General features: G+C 30.3%; 1 protein-coding gene across 1 annotated transcript; it reads right to left on the bottom strand.

Moving 5' to 3' along the window:
- Nucleotides 1-1,670: 1,670 nt before the first annotated feature.
- On the bottom strand, nucleotides 1,671-4,321 carry LOC145570073 (transcription factor DIVARICATA-like). The gene is made up of 2 exons (XM_081629067.1): nucleotides 2,757-4,321; nucleotides 1,671-2,461 (listed from the first exon to the last, which is right to left on the bottom strand). The coding sequence occupies exons 1-2, from the start codon at nucleotides 3,185-3,187 to the stop codon at nucleotides 1,954-1,956; spliced, it is 939 nt and encodes a 312-aa protein (XP_081485193.1). The 5' UTR covers nucleotides 3,188-4,321; the 3' UTR covers nucleotides 1,671-1,953.
- Nucleotides 4,322-13,760: the final 9,439 nt, after the last annotated feature.

Raw genomic sequence — 13,760 nt, 5'->3', positions numbered from 1 at the left:
AGAGTGCCTATGAAGTTTCAGAAAACAATGATAGTAACTGATTAAGAAAAAGGCAGAGTAACCTTTTTCCATATAATGAAAAGCTGTTATCAGCTTTTGCTTCCTTGAACTATGTCAGAATCTAAGCCTCAGATTTAAAGAACTGGACCACACTTAAAGAAAGATTAATTAAGTGGGTACTATACATTATACTATCACTAATCATGATGTGATTCCATTTTCTAAGAAAAAAAAGACAGCAGTCGCGTGCTAATACAATAGTCTTAGAGAAAGTATAGTACATGACATTGGTCTAAAGAATTAGGTGAAATATATAAAGCATTATATGCAATGTTTATCTAAGTGAATCTTAAATGTCTTTCGCATATGCTTTTTGAAGGTTAATTATAGTTAAAATCTATGCCTTTACCATTGAAAGTAACCCACTAATCCCTTCTCTCTTCTTTCAGAAAGGGATCTCCTGGGAAAAGATCTTGGTTGAAAGATTTGGAAAAGATTTAGGAAGGGTGGGGGCTGGGAAGGAAATGAAGCATATTGTGCTTTATATAGTGGAATGTGGACTCGGCTATGAACTTAATTCTAGGTCAAATTACCCAGTCAAGTAGTCCATTTTAGGGTGATGAATAGCTTGGCTCAAAAATAGTAAATGATTCTAAAGGGCTGAGAAAGGAAAGCATGAACTAGAATGAAGACAATGTGTTATGGAATAGTACCAAAGAAGTGCTCTCTGACTCAGCCAATTTTGAGAAAGCCTATCTAATGAACTTTAAGGTTAGCCAACTTTGGAATTAAGCTTGTAATTGCAGATAGTAAACACTAGCATATTCAAGGTTTATACGACGACATACCCTAAGCTAATTGATCATTTAGTCATGGGAAGTTGTTTTGAGTTTTACTTGAACATTTGAGGATTGCGAAATTTTTGGGATTGTTTTAGGTCCTGTTCTTAGGTATGATATATGGAGTATGATAAGTATGAATCTGTGCTCGTCGTTTGAAGGTTACATCTTACTGAAGAGGGGAAGAAGCTTGAAGATGCTTTCATTGTCCTATTGACAATCTTAAAAAAAAAAAAATCTGGTTTGTAGTTTCTTCAGCATTTTAGACAGCAAATGAAAATTACACACACAATTCATGTCAGAAACCAAAAAATAATTGACCTGTCATCAAATGTTGCTTCAATTATTATGATATATGAATTATATGTTTCCTATCAATAATATACAGTTCTCTAAGAACATACTCATGATTGGATATTCTTATCATATTCAAGGCCGTACTTTGCTCCTTTCTTCATCAAATCTTGTACTTGTTTACCTAAAAACAAAGCATATGCTGATCTCTGATGAGTATCTTCCTTAAGTTTCTTAATAGTTGCCACTATCTGTTGATGCTGTGCTTAGCTAGACTGGGATTTGGACAAGGAAATGTTCTACTTAACTAACTAGTTAGGTAACTAACAAAGTAACAAGAGACAAGTGTCCAAAGTACCCTTACTGAGTAAACCGCAGTGAGGGTACTATCGACTTTTTTCCTCGTTTCGTTGCCTAATTGTAAGGCTAGTAACCGGAGTGTCGGATAAATCAGGATTATCTTCTGCTAAGAGAAAAAAGAAAATGTTCTAACAATCAGACTATCATAATAAAGTTTAATTAATTGAAACTATACAAGGGAAAATTCCATTTGGAATAAAAATCATTAGAATTAGCTCTACAAAATCCAACATTTTCCATATTCTAAGCCAAATTATAATCTTTTGCGTCTCTTTCACTTATAATTTGAATATCATGGACTAATAATATTCACATAGACAATACCATGTAGAGAGACAAAAACACAGCTATCTTCTAGAAAACATAAAAATTAAGAAACCCCAAAAACAAAGATGCAAACAGTACAAACTACTAAGATTAAGACAACATCCTTGTTAATAACACTAATTAAACTCCCATGTCATCCATGAGGATAGTGCTGTGTTGGTTGAATCTGGAAACCCATGCTTTGAGCTCCTACATAATTTTCTAGATAATCACCCCTCTGCAAATTCTGCCCTTGCACTTTTAACCCATATGAGCCAACACCATAGGGTGCCATGTACAAGTTTCCCTGCATCGAATCGAAAGCAATGGCTGTTCCGTTGTTTGATTGATCCCACTGGAAATGTGTTTTAGGCATCGTGATTGAATTCGCCTGCTGTTGGGTTTGCACTGTTATTGTGGACTGCTCTGGTGAATTAGACCTCTTGCTGTTATTATCTGGTGAAAGAGCTTCATTTTCTAGATTAACAGTTGTTATATCATGAATACTAGCTCTTCTCTTGTCTTTCCCTCCTGATAACTGCCTTATGAAGTATTTTTGTGCATGGCTAGCTACTTGGGTTGGAGTCCTTGTTACCACAAAATTCCTTGAAATGTTTCTCCAGTCTCCTTTCCCATATTTCTTCAACCCCATTAAGAACAACCTATTAAAAAATATCACATAATTTTAGAATTCATATCAAATTATGCCATCAAATTATTGTAGACCAGCAAAAGATGAAAAAGTCAAAACAAACAATAACCCTTTATTATCAAGAATAGTGCAAAATTTCAAACTAACCAAATATCTTTCTCTTTTGAATATTTAACCAAAAAGCTCGGATATTTACACCGAGAAATTAAGGTTAAACCCCCTATTAATCAAAGAATTATTCAACATAAACCCAAATTACCTAACACTTAACAAAAATTAGCACATTGAAGTTAATAGAAACTTACTTATGCTCTTCTTCAGTCCATGGAACCCCCTTCTTCCTCTCTTGATCCGGGGGCCGAGCGCCGGGCGGCCCCCGCTTGCCACCAGGGCTATAAGTATGCTTGTAAGCATCATAACCATTGTGATTAACCCATTCTAAGGTGAAAGCTGAGGCAGCATCAATATCATAACCAGGAATTGGGACTAAACCAGCTTCAATATTACTAACATCATCTTCTAATTCCTTGTATTGTTTGATCACATCACCAACTGTTTTACCAGGAAGCATAGCTGCCACTTTTTGCCAACGATCTGGAGTGTCTTTATCATAAACTGCAAGAGCATTTTCAAATATCTTGTTTTCTGCTTGTGTCCAACTTGTGCTCCTACTTTCATCAATCAACCAGCTTGCAGATGATAGGTATGATGATAAAACTTCCATCTCCCACTTCATCAAATTAGCAAAAAAATTAGACTTACCCAACTTTTAATTTACTATATTTTTGATGAAATTTTTGTTGGGGTGTTTTTTTGACAAAAAAAAAATAATTTCTTGGGGTTGTCAAAGAGGCAGTTTTGACTTCATTTCTTGAGTAAAAATGAGATGGAGAGACAGAGAAAGAAAGAGAACCCAGAAAGCTAATGTAGAGGTTGAGATTTTACAATGCCAATTTTAGAGAATTAAAGAAAGAGAGAGCAGGAGCATTAGGAAGGAATCAGAATACTCCCACCTCTTTTCTTTTCTTTCTTTTTTTTTTTTTTTTTTTTTTTTTTACTCTTGCATAATATGCCTACCCCCTCTTGAGGAATCTAGAAAAAGACCCACCTATGCCAATATCAGAGAAAATCTATCAAAAATATCCCAAACACGGGAAATTTTTATTTTTATATTTTTATTAAATCAAAATAAAAATCTTGGGTAGAAACAGAATTTGAGGGTTTTTGAACTAATTAGTCAACGAATCATCCCAGAAAAAAACTAATCATGAGAATGATTTTTTTTTCTGAATTGCAAGACAGAAGCTTGAGCTAATAATAATAGTAGAAGGTGGAAATCTAACAAGTGGAAGTTTCACTTCAAGCTGCTAAAACCCAGATCAGGAAAGTTCAGAAAAACAGAGGAGTTAATTTTGTGAAGAAAATAGAAGGTTTCAAAAAAAGGGGTTTCAGAAGAGCTGAAAATGGAAAGACCCAAGTGAGGAAACAGAGTGATTGTGGAAGCAGAGGAATTTGTAGGAGTGAGAAAATTCAGAAAAACAACACAAAAATTAGAAAAAAGGAGGAGAAAGATCTGTTCTTTCTTCTTTTTTCTTTTTCCTTTTCTTTTTCCTTCTTTTTTTCTTTTTAATTTTTTCTTGAGGTTTGAGCAGCAAAGTAAAGAGAAGGCACAGAGGAGGGAAAGTAATAAAGGGCCAAAAACGTAAAAAAGCAAAGGTAGCGAGGTTCAAGGAATGAATCTAAATTTTAGCACATCTATGCACAAAGAAAGAGGAGGGAAAAAAATGAAAAAAAATAAAGGGAAAATAAAATAGAAATAAAAGAAAGGGGAGATCTTTCAGAGACAGGGCAGAGCAGAGACAGAGCTGGAGAGAGAAAACTGAGCAAAGGGTATTGAAGGTGGTGGGTTGTGATTGGGTAATATGGTGTTTGTGGATACTGCAACTAAAATTGAAAAAGTTCATGCTTTTTTTTTATTAATTTCTTTTAATAAATGCTTAATTTTGTTCACCATGGTTTTATTATGTCCCCTCTATATGTATTTTTTCTTTTTTTAATACCGAGTAATATTATTCACACACTCTACTTTATGGGATTGTAAAAAAATATTACCTCTAATTTTCATTATTTACAACTTTAAAATATTTTATATCTCACAAATAATACTCCAAACTTGCATATAATAAAAATCAGAGGTAGTAGCTTAACCATTGTTATGAAATGGAAGTTATTATGCTCTCTTCATCTTAATTTTTCTATTCTTTTATCGTAGCATCAAATATTGTGGAGTAAAGAGGAGGAAGAGGAACCACTCATGTGAAATCATGAAGTATTTTCAAATGGCTTTATGTATACTTGTAGTACTCCATAGTAAATATGTCTCAAAAGGTGGGGCAAAAGATGTTAAAGATAGTAAAAAAAAAAATAGAGGGTAATGATAAATGAATGATAAGCATTTAATAAAATTTCTAGATTGATAAGAGATACGGGATATAAATTAGTAATGTATTACAAAATTACGCATTAATTGATGTACGTGAAGTGATATTTCATCTTATTGTTTTCATTTTAATCTGATACTATGTATATATTTATAATTGATCATTTTGAAATTTAAATTATTACTTATTGCAACATGTAAACTTTTTCATTGGAAATTTTTGTAAGATTATTCTCTATTTATATCTTCAAAATATAAAGTTTTACAAATAAATACTTGAAATAAAATATCAAGAGCTCTAATCTATGGCATACATTTTGTATTTTTTTTTACATTGAACCATTGTATAAACTTTCATGAAATATCTATTTTCATGTCGACATTAATTTTTTGGGATAAGAAAATACTACTCAATGTTTAATTAGGCATTAAAATAAGGAGAAATAAGCTTAGGTTGACACTTCATAATGGATGATGGCCACTCCACCTTCCTACCTTGGCTACCACCAGTCAATTACAGACTCGTTTTGCGAAAGCTATCATTAGGTTGTCTAAGTGTCAACTCAATTTTCATTTACCTTAATTTAATCAAATTTTTTAAATTAGTAGAAAAGACTTGCTTCTTTTCATAACTCCCAACTTTTTGTCACCAACTTAATTAGCTTTAAACTAATACATGTTCTTTTCAATATGGAAAAGGAAATTAGACAATTAGTAGTTTCATTTTTTGTCATGTTCAACAAATCTAAATTCAATTTGACTTAAAAGAAACTACTGGATTAATGACTAACAAGAAATTAGTAGCAATGTAACTTTGTTAACCCCATAGATCCCAATTACAATTAAGACATAAATTTAAGTTACTCTTGCATTGCATGTTTTATTTTTCCGACTACATTCAAAATATACTGACATGCATGGACTATATTTATTTTATTAATTTTTTTTTTTTCCAAAATAATATATCTTGTGTATTAGCATTGGTGCGTTCTAACAACTAAATAGTAAACACGTGCTCACAGTTTCTAAAGAATTGAGGTAATGTGTATTTGTATAGATGTCCATATAATACCATTATAGCAAGGGACATACATCTTAATAATAGAATAATATCCTATAGATAATATGGAGAAATAAATTTCCTTTTTTTTGTAAATTAGCAGGATTATTACATTTCTTCATATGCTACTAAATGTAATATTTCTTAAATGTTTCGAATACATATTTAAAATCAGGCATATCCAAAGTTATTATTTGTAAATGGCCCTACATACAAGATGGAAAATCATTTTTTCTAAAGGAGTAATAAACGTATAGTTGAAATTTAATAGTGCTAATTATCTATTATTGCATTTTAATAAGAAGGTTTAATAAGAGATTTAAGAAGAAATCTGAATGTTGACCTTACCCAAATCTCGTCAAGAAGTCAATATACTATTGCTTCTAATATTAAATGAAATGAATTACAGCTCACATAATTTGGGGATTTAAGCTTTATTAACAATTATTTCTGCATGTACTATACACAAGTACACAACCATTAATACTGAAGGTTTTTTTTTTCTTTTTTAATTATTTTTAAGACAGAATGACTAAAAGATACTCCGTAAATCCGTAATTTATATGTTGAAAAATTACCATTCGATACTTTACTTCGAAGCACATAATATATTTGTACGGATGATCATTTTTTTAATTTCTGATGTGTATGATTAGAATATATTTGTAGCTGCTATTCTCAACTTTATTGTGTAGTACGGAACACTTGTAATTATTTTTTTAAAAAAAAATAATTTCAATAAATCTACTACTGGTACTTAGCTAAAAAAAAGTTAAACCAAACAATGTTTTAGTAAAAAAATTGAAATTAAATAAGTTAAACTAATACGAAGTATATAAGTTGTATTAAGATGGAATATGGCCATGATGTGTGAGACTTAAAATTGAACAATAACATTCTTTCGCTACAATCAGTATACTCTATCTATTTCTCGTCGATTAAAAATGTTTATTAGTCATTTTCAAAGAAATTCTAGTATTGACTTATGATAGTATTTTATCAATCGATCTTCTAATCTCCATAACCATTTGGAAAATGTCAAGAAAATTATAAAAAAAATACTTTCTTTTCCTGTTTATATGTAAATTTAAGATAGATAACACATTTAAAGATAATGAGTTTATTATATAATTAGTTTTTGGCAAACTATTGTGTATCGGTACTTCACATTGAATAATTGTTTTTGTTGCACTTTCTATTGTTAACATATTTTATCTATCTTTTTCAAGAGGAAATGTTTCCGCAGTAGTCAACCAAAAAGGTAGAGGTAAAGCAAAATAGTTTGGAATATGTATATTAGTAGTTCATATTTTTGTTAGTTGTGTCCTTTTCATCTTAGAAATATAGTCCGATAATATTTAGTTAAAATCAATTGTAAGCAATTACAAATAGGTTTTCATAAATAATCGCAGTTTTTGTAAAATAAAATCATAAATAAAAAAAATAAAAATAAAAAAATCAATAAGTGAGTAGAACAATTTTAATTAGTAACCATATAGAATTATTATGGTGATGAATTACCCCATAGTAAAATAATGGCTTGATTACAGAGTATTGAGAATCAACTCAATTAGTAAAATTAAGTTTTAGTTGGTAAATATAGTTTTAACCAAGATTTAACATTAATTCGGTGAAAAGAATGTTGGGCTTATGAAGCTCTATCTAATGGATAAATTAAAATAATAATTTTATAAACATCCATTTTGTCAAATGTAAATTAATTTACAAAGAAATTGATAAACAAATGAACATGATTTAAGAAATGTGAGTTTTAACCACTTGAATTTCACAAATCTGAATCTACTAAGTTTTATTTTGAACTTTATTTTTCTAAGCTTTTAAAGAGTTAAATGAACTATTCTACTCATTTTTTGAACTTTTACTCACTTTTCATTTTAGTTTAAAAAAATATATGAGTATCTTTATTTATTTTGGAGTACTTGCTTCTCTCGTTTTCAGAAAACATTTTACTCCGTACATATGTATTGAAATCAAAACAAAAACGTAACAATCATTTCCGAACAAATAACGTGATATTATATGCTGATATATGAGTACTTTATCGAAGGCCTACTAGTAATTTGAGAGAGAAGTTATGAAAACAGAGAATTTGGTGTAAAAGAACAGTAAAAATTTTGGACAACCAACAATTTTAGTATGGTTGGCGAGGGACCCACACGTTATGGTCTAAAATTATAAGTAGAGTAGTCGTATAATTAAACACTTAGCACTACTCTAATTTGCTAGGGTACCCTTTCGAGTACGATGAGGACACTTGGTGATGGGTTATTGGGTCAGGTTGTGGCAATTTTGTATTTTTATTTTTATTTTTTTATTTTTATATTTTATTTTTGAAAAAAAAAAAAAAAAAGTGGCTGAATTATTAATAATTCGTCCAAAGCAGATGGAGCCAATCATTCAAGTTGGCCAAGTAGTCGTTGCCACATCATGCTGCCTTGATCATCAACGACAACCTTACTCTTAATTTTGATTAACATATTTGTTTTTCTTACTAAAGATTAATAATCAAAGTTCACATTAATCCACGTCAGGTTGAGAGCGTACATAGGTGAATAGGTGTAACAAAAATGGAAACAACAAAGTATAGGGAAATGGTGAGAATCACAAAAAAAAAAATTTGAGGTAACATGATAAAGTATCGTATATACTTGCTAAGACTAGATAAATAATGGGTGATGAAATTTTTGAATGGATGAGAAACACAATATATTAAGATCATTATAAAACGAATGAAGTATTGATATCAGTTTAAAAATGATTAAATAAGCATAACAATATAACTAATTGGATCAATGACATGACCTAAGCCCAAGGTTTCATTTGTATTAGCTTAGCTCTCTATCACACCAACAAAAGGAAATGTGACTATTTGGTTTGTATTGGCGAGTAAAGACATTCATGTTAAAGTGGAGAAAGATGTGGAGGAAGAAAATTAAAACCTGAATCTTTTTAATTGTGGAAAAGAAACAAAGTAATTTGATGAACACAATAAGATCGGAAAAAAATCTCTAGAATTTCAAAGAGGTTGTGAATCTATGACATTGTGTTAGAGTGGAGAAAGCTGTGGAGAAAATGGCTTCACCTCTGTATTGATATTCCTCGCATATATATATACAATACGATATAATACCCAACTTGCCTAAAACTTCTAACAAGATAAACTTAACAAATATACAATATTAACATATATTAACCAAATCGACTGTAATAATTCACATGATAAGATAAAAAAATGCTAACAGTATTACATTTTCAGTTTTTGGATAAATAAATTTAATTACATTCGAAATCTGCCGTAACTACTATGTCATCAATACGCGACGAGAATCCATAAAAGCTATTTAATTATTTTATACAAATTTCAACAATTCATACCGATATAGACATATGCAGTGAAAGTGGATATATTTATTAAAATTGACTATGCAACAACTCCCCACAAAATTTTCCTCCAAGATGTGACTAAAGACTAGGTTTTCCCTTGTCTAGTTATATATATTTAGGAGCAAAGTATGCATGCAAATTATATTAGCCATAAACTAGATGATTAATTGACTAAATTCTCAATCTTTTCACCTGACAAACTTAATATCTAAACATATTCTAAATAACCTCCATTCATTGGACATTGGTTGATAATCATGGTATGATATTATGATATTTTAAGTTTATATACTTGTATATAGCTGTAGAATGAAATTGATAGTCATAGTATAAACTTTATTCTTATTAAAATATAATAATTTCTATTATTGCGAAAATAAGAAGGTTTGAAACAGTAATTATTACTACCTTCTTGCTAATATAATGTTAGTCCACAATTATTTAATTTTTTATTCAAATCTTCAGAGAAACCATTGTGTTTTGTGTGCGGCTGACCACACCATGTGACTACTTGTAAAATTACAAAGTTATCCCTATAACACTTAATGAGTAACCCCTGCAATTCTGACCGAGTAACCCTTTGTAACACTGACCGAGTAATCCCTATAACACCGACAGAATAATTCTTAAAACACTAACGAAATATTCCTCAATATAGTTGGCCACACAGTATAACTAGTCACATATAAAAGTTGAAAAATACCTTGCATTTTTTTACAAAAATATTTTTCTTGAATTTTAGGTAAAAATTACTCACGAGAAGTAAAATGAGACAGATGGAGTAATGGTAACCGTTAACCCATACAAGAAGAAAGGTGACCACAAAATTACTAGTTAAAGGGCTAGTGATGTGACCAACTACCCTGATTGTAGTGTAAATTGTTTACAGTCCTTTAGCTTTTGCACCATTTTTCATTCTTTCTCTTAAAAAACTCAAATTTCTTTGTGTATGCCCATTGATACTCGACACGTCTAGCGGTCGACCCCTCCATCAAACAACCCTTCTTTGTCATAATCAATTGCCAAGGAACCAAATTCATGTACCTCTTTTAACCCTTTTGTCACGTCACCAAATCTTATTTTATGTAACCAATTAGGGTGTGATTCTTTCTCATTTCTATTTTCTCGACAAAATAGTTTTAGATATGATAAGTTGCTCGGTCAGGAGTCACTTGAGGTATTCCTGACCGAGTAACCCCTGATCGAGTAATCGTTCGAATAACTCCTGACCAAGTAACCCCTATCAAGCAACCCCTAACTGAACCCTCAAGTAACTTCTGATCAATTAATTCCTAAACGAATTCCTTAAGTAACCCCTGACCTAACTCCTTAAATAACCCCTAATTGAGTAACTCGAGTAACCTCTGACCGATTAATTCGAGTAACCTATGACCGAGTAACCCCTAACCAAGTAACTCGAGTAACCCTTGACCGAATAACTCGAGTAACCCCTGAATGAATAACCTCTCAAGTAACCCTTGACCAAGTGAACCTCTCGAGTAACCCCTGCCCGAACTCCTCTAATAACCTTTGACCGAATAACTCGAGTAAAACCTGACTGAATAACTCAATAACCCCTAACAAAATAACTTGGGTAATCCCTGCCACATGATGTAGTGCTACACCAAAAAGTTGATGTTTTTCAATTCTATGTTTAAGTACATGCATATATAATCTATTTTGACTTTTACAATTATGATTTCATGTAAACTAATTTTGACCAAATTTTATTATTAACACGTATAAAATGTCTTTAGTTTAGTCATGTAAAAGAGAATTTTAATTTATATACAAGTATTCAAAAAGTCATTTTTTTTAATGATTCTCCTAATTTTACAAACACCCTACTAAAAACTTTGATTATACGGAGCAAATTCTAAAACGTACTCCATAAAACAAAATATCAAACGATATCTCATTGTATCAATTTACTCTAGCTATATCAATTTACTCTAGCTATATCAATTTATTTATTTTTTGTGTACTTTTACCAATGCTCATCAGCTAAACATACAATTATCAAGACAATACATTGAAGACTATGAAAAGCAATGCAAATAGTGAAACTATTTTGATACAATGAAAGTATATAACTTAAATTATTACTATTAACTAAAGTTATATGTTGACAAACATAAAATATGGTAGATGTATACAGAAAACAGAGCATGTCTAGTCTGATAAAAAAAAATAAAAAATAAAATCTGACCAAGCAAATTCAAACAAGTCAATTAAGAATAACTTCCTTTTACTTTTTTCTCTTCAACGCCAAATAACTAAAACCCTTTGTTGTACAAGTTTCGTGATAATATTACACCATTATTATTGATGTGATTTAAGCATTGTACGACAAAGTTGTTTGTTTGCTATGATGCTATTTCATTGTAAATTTGCAATCTTCTAATCCAATCCATCAAAATTAGAAGTTTTTTGTCTTACACTTGTAAGAATTTGTTATGAAGAGTAAGAGAGCCACTAATTATGGACACGTAACCCTTTTTTTCTCATTATTCTTGAAAGAAAAAATAAAAGGTAAAGGGAATAATTATTTAATTATAATATTAGATCTTCTCAATATACATACATACAAGTATACAACATACCTAATCATCACAAGATTCATCATACACAATTAACTTGTTCACAATAACTCACATAATTGAATCTTGTTATTGTTCTTGTTCCTGTTCTTTCTTTAAACAATAATCTTGTAGGGTTTATAGTCCTCTACTTGTTAAATTAATAGTACGTGTGCTAATTGAATTATCATACCTAACAAGAAAATTAGGAATGACTTAATAAAATACGAGTATTTAATTTTTAACGAATTATTTCATTGGATACGTGTATATAAATTGGAAATGAACAAATGTGACATTTCGACAAATAAATTGAAGTAGTGAGAAAATGAACAATTACTACATGTCGACAAGTAAATTGAAACATCAAATAATAAAAAGGGAGACAAAACCCTTAAATTAATAGGAAGTAAATCCAAATTTGAATACTTTACTTATTGGAAGCAAGCTGCTCCACTTTACATTTATTTGCACAAGCATAATAATAAGCTTGAGACTCACTCACATAGGACACTTTGATTAGGTAGAAAAGGTTTAATTAATTAATAATTAATTAATTAATAATTAATTAATTAATAGCTATCTCGCTAACTAACCCGTTGGGCCCATTTTGAGGCCCATCTTTCTATTTATGTCTATGCTCATGAGTTAAGGGATCAATCAATTTTCCATTTTTGGAAAGGACACTAAATAGTAGGGGCATGTTTAAGAGTTTAAGCAACTAATCTTGGTTTCTTCTAATTAGATTAATTGACAGAGGGCTTAATTATTAAGGGCCCACCATAACAATACTAAAATAATCAATCAATCAATTTTTTTTTTGAAACAATATTATTATTATTATTATTTTATAAATGGAATTTTATTATAAACTTAAAATATTTACATAAAATTAGTGAAAAGGCGAGAAATAATTCGGACCTCAATTATTATTATTATTATTATTATTATTATTATTATTAAAAATAATAATTAAAATTTGAAAAGGGGGAATTGTTGGGTTGTCCATATCACTGTCCTCTCTTTTTTTTTTTTAGAAAAAACTGTCCTCTCTTTAATTTAATAGAATTAAGCAGAATTGTTGCTGGTGGCTTATTAGTTGACCACTTTTATGGTATTAAAATACTATAAGCGTGAGTGAAAGTCTGAACTTAGCATTATAACTTTCGATTTAAATTATTTCATAGTATAAATTGTAGTAGTATTTTTGGAAATAACAATTATAATATGGACATGAGCACATGACATATGAGTAGTGTTTATTGTACGCCTGACTACCAACAAAACAACTAATCCAACGATACATTCCTAATTTATAAACCGTATGTCATCTCTCAAAGGTAGAATTGACTTATAACTTGTACGGAATACTTCTTTCTTTGTGTATGTTAACAAGAATACGTAAATTGGTGGCGTAGGTGCGACTTCGATGGTAGGTTTATGTTAATTTTAGGTATGACCGTATTCATCGCTAAGAGAAATTAGTCATTTTATAAAATTCACCTTAAAACTATATAGTAATAAGAAAAGAACCTTATATAGTGATTAGTGGTTATCTTGCTCTTTTTCTATTAATGAGAAACACTTACATAAAGTTTTTAGGAATAGATTACACTAAGTTTTTAAGTTTAAATATTTTGTGGTTTAATTTAGGGGTGTTTGTCTTGGAATAGAAGCTAAGTTTAGCAAAAAGAAGGGAAGGAGGAGTTGTGTGGGGCTTCGAATGGGCTAGATTAAGTACCTAGTAATAGTTGATAGGTGGGCCAAACCCAAGCCCATACCACAATTAAACTAAATTTGCATAATATTTTATATCATTCCATGT

This window comes from Chenopodium album, chromosome 12 (assembly GCF_948465745.1).
Source record: "Chenopodium album chromosome 12, dcCheAlbu1.1, whole genome shotgun sequence".
Lineage (NCBI taxonomy): Eukaryota > Viridiplantae > Streptophyta > Magnoliopsida > Caryophyllales > Amaranthaceae > Chenopodium > Chenopodium album.
This window is presented reverse-complemented; position numbering and strand designations above follow the sequence as displayed.

Coding starts and splice junctions, on each gene's coding strand:
- LOC145570073 (XM_081629067.1), bottom strand. CDS start 3,187: ATGAAGTGGGAGATGGAAGTTTTATCATCATACCTATCATCTGCAAGC. Junction 2,462..2,756: donor TGGACTGAAGAAGAGCATAA/GTAAGTTTCTAT, acceptor ATTTTTTAATAG/GTTGTTCTTAATGGGGTTGA.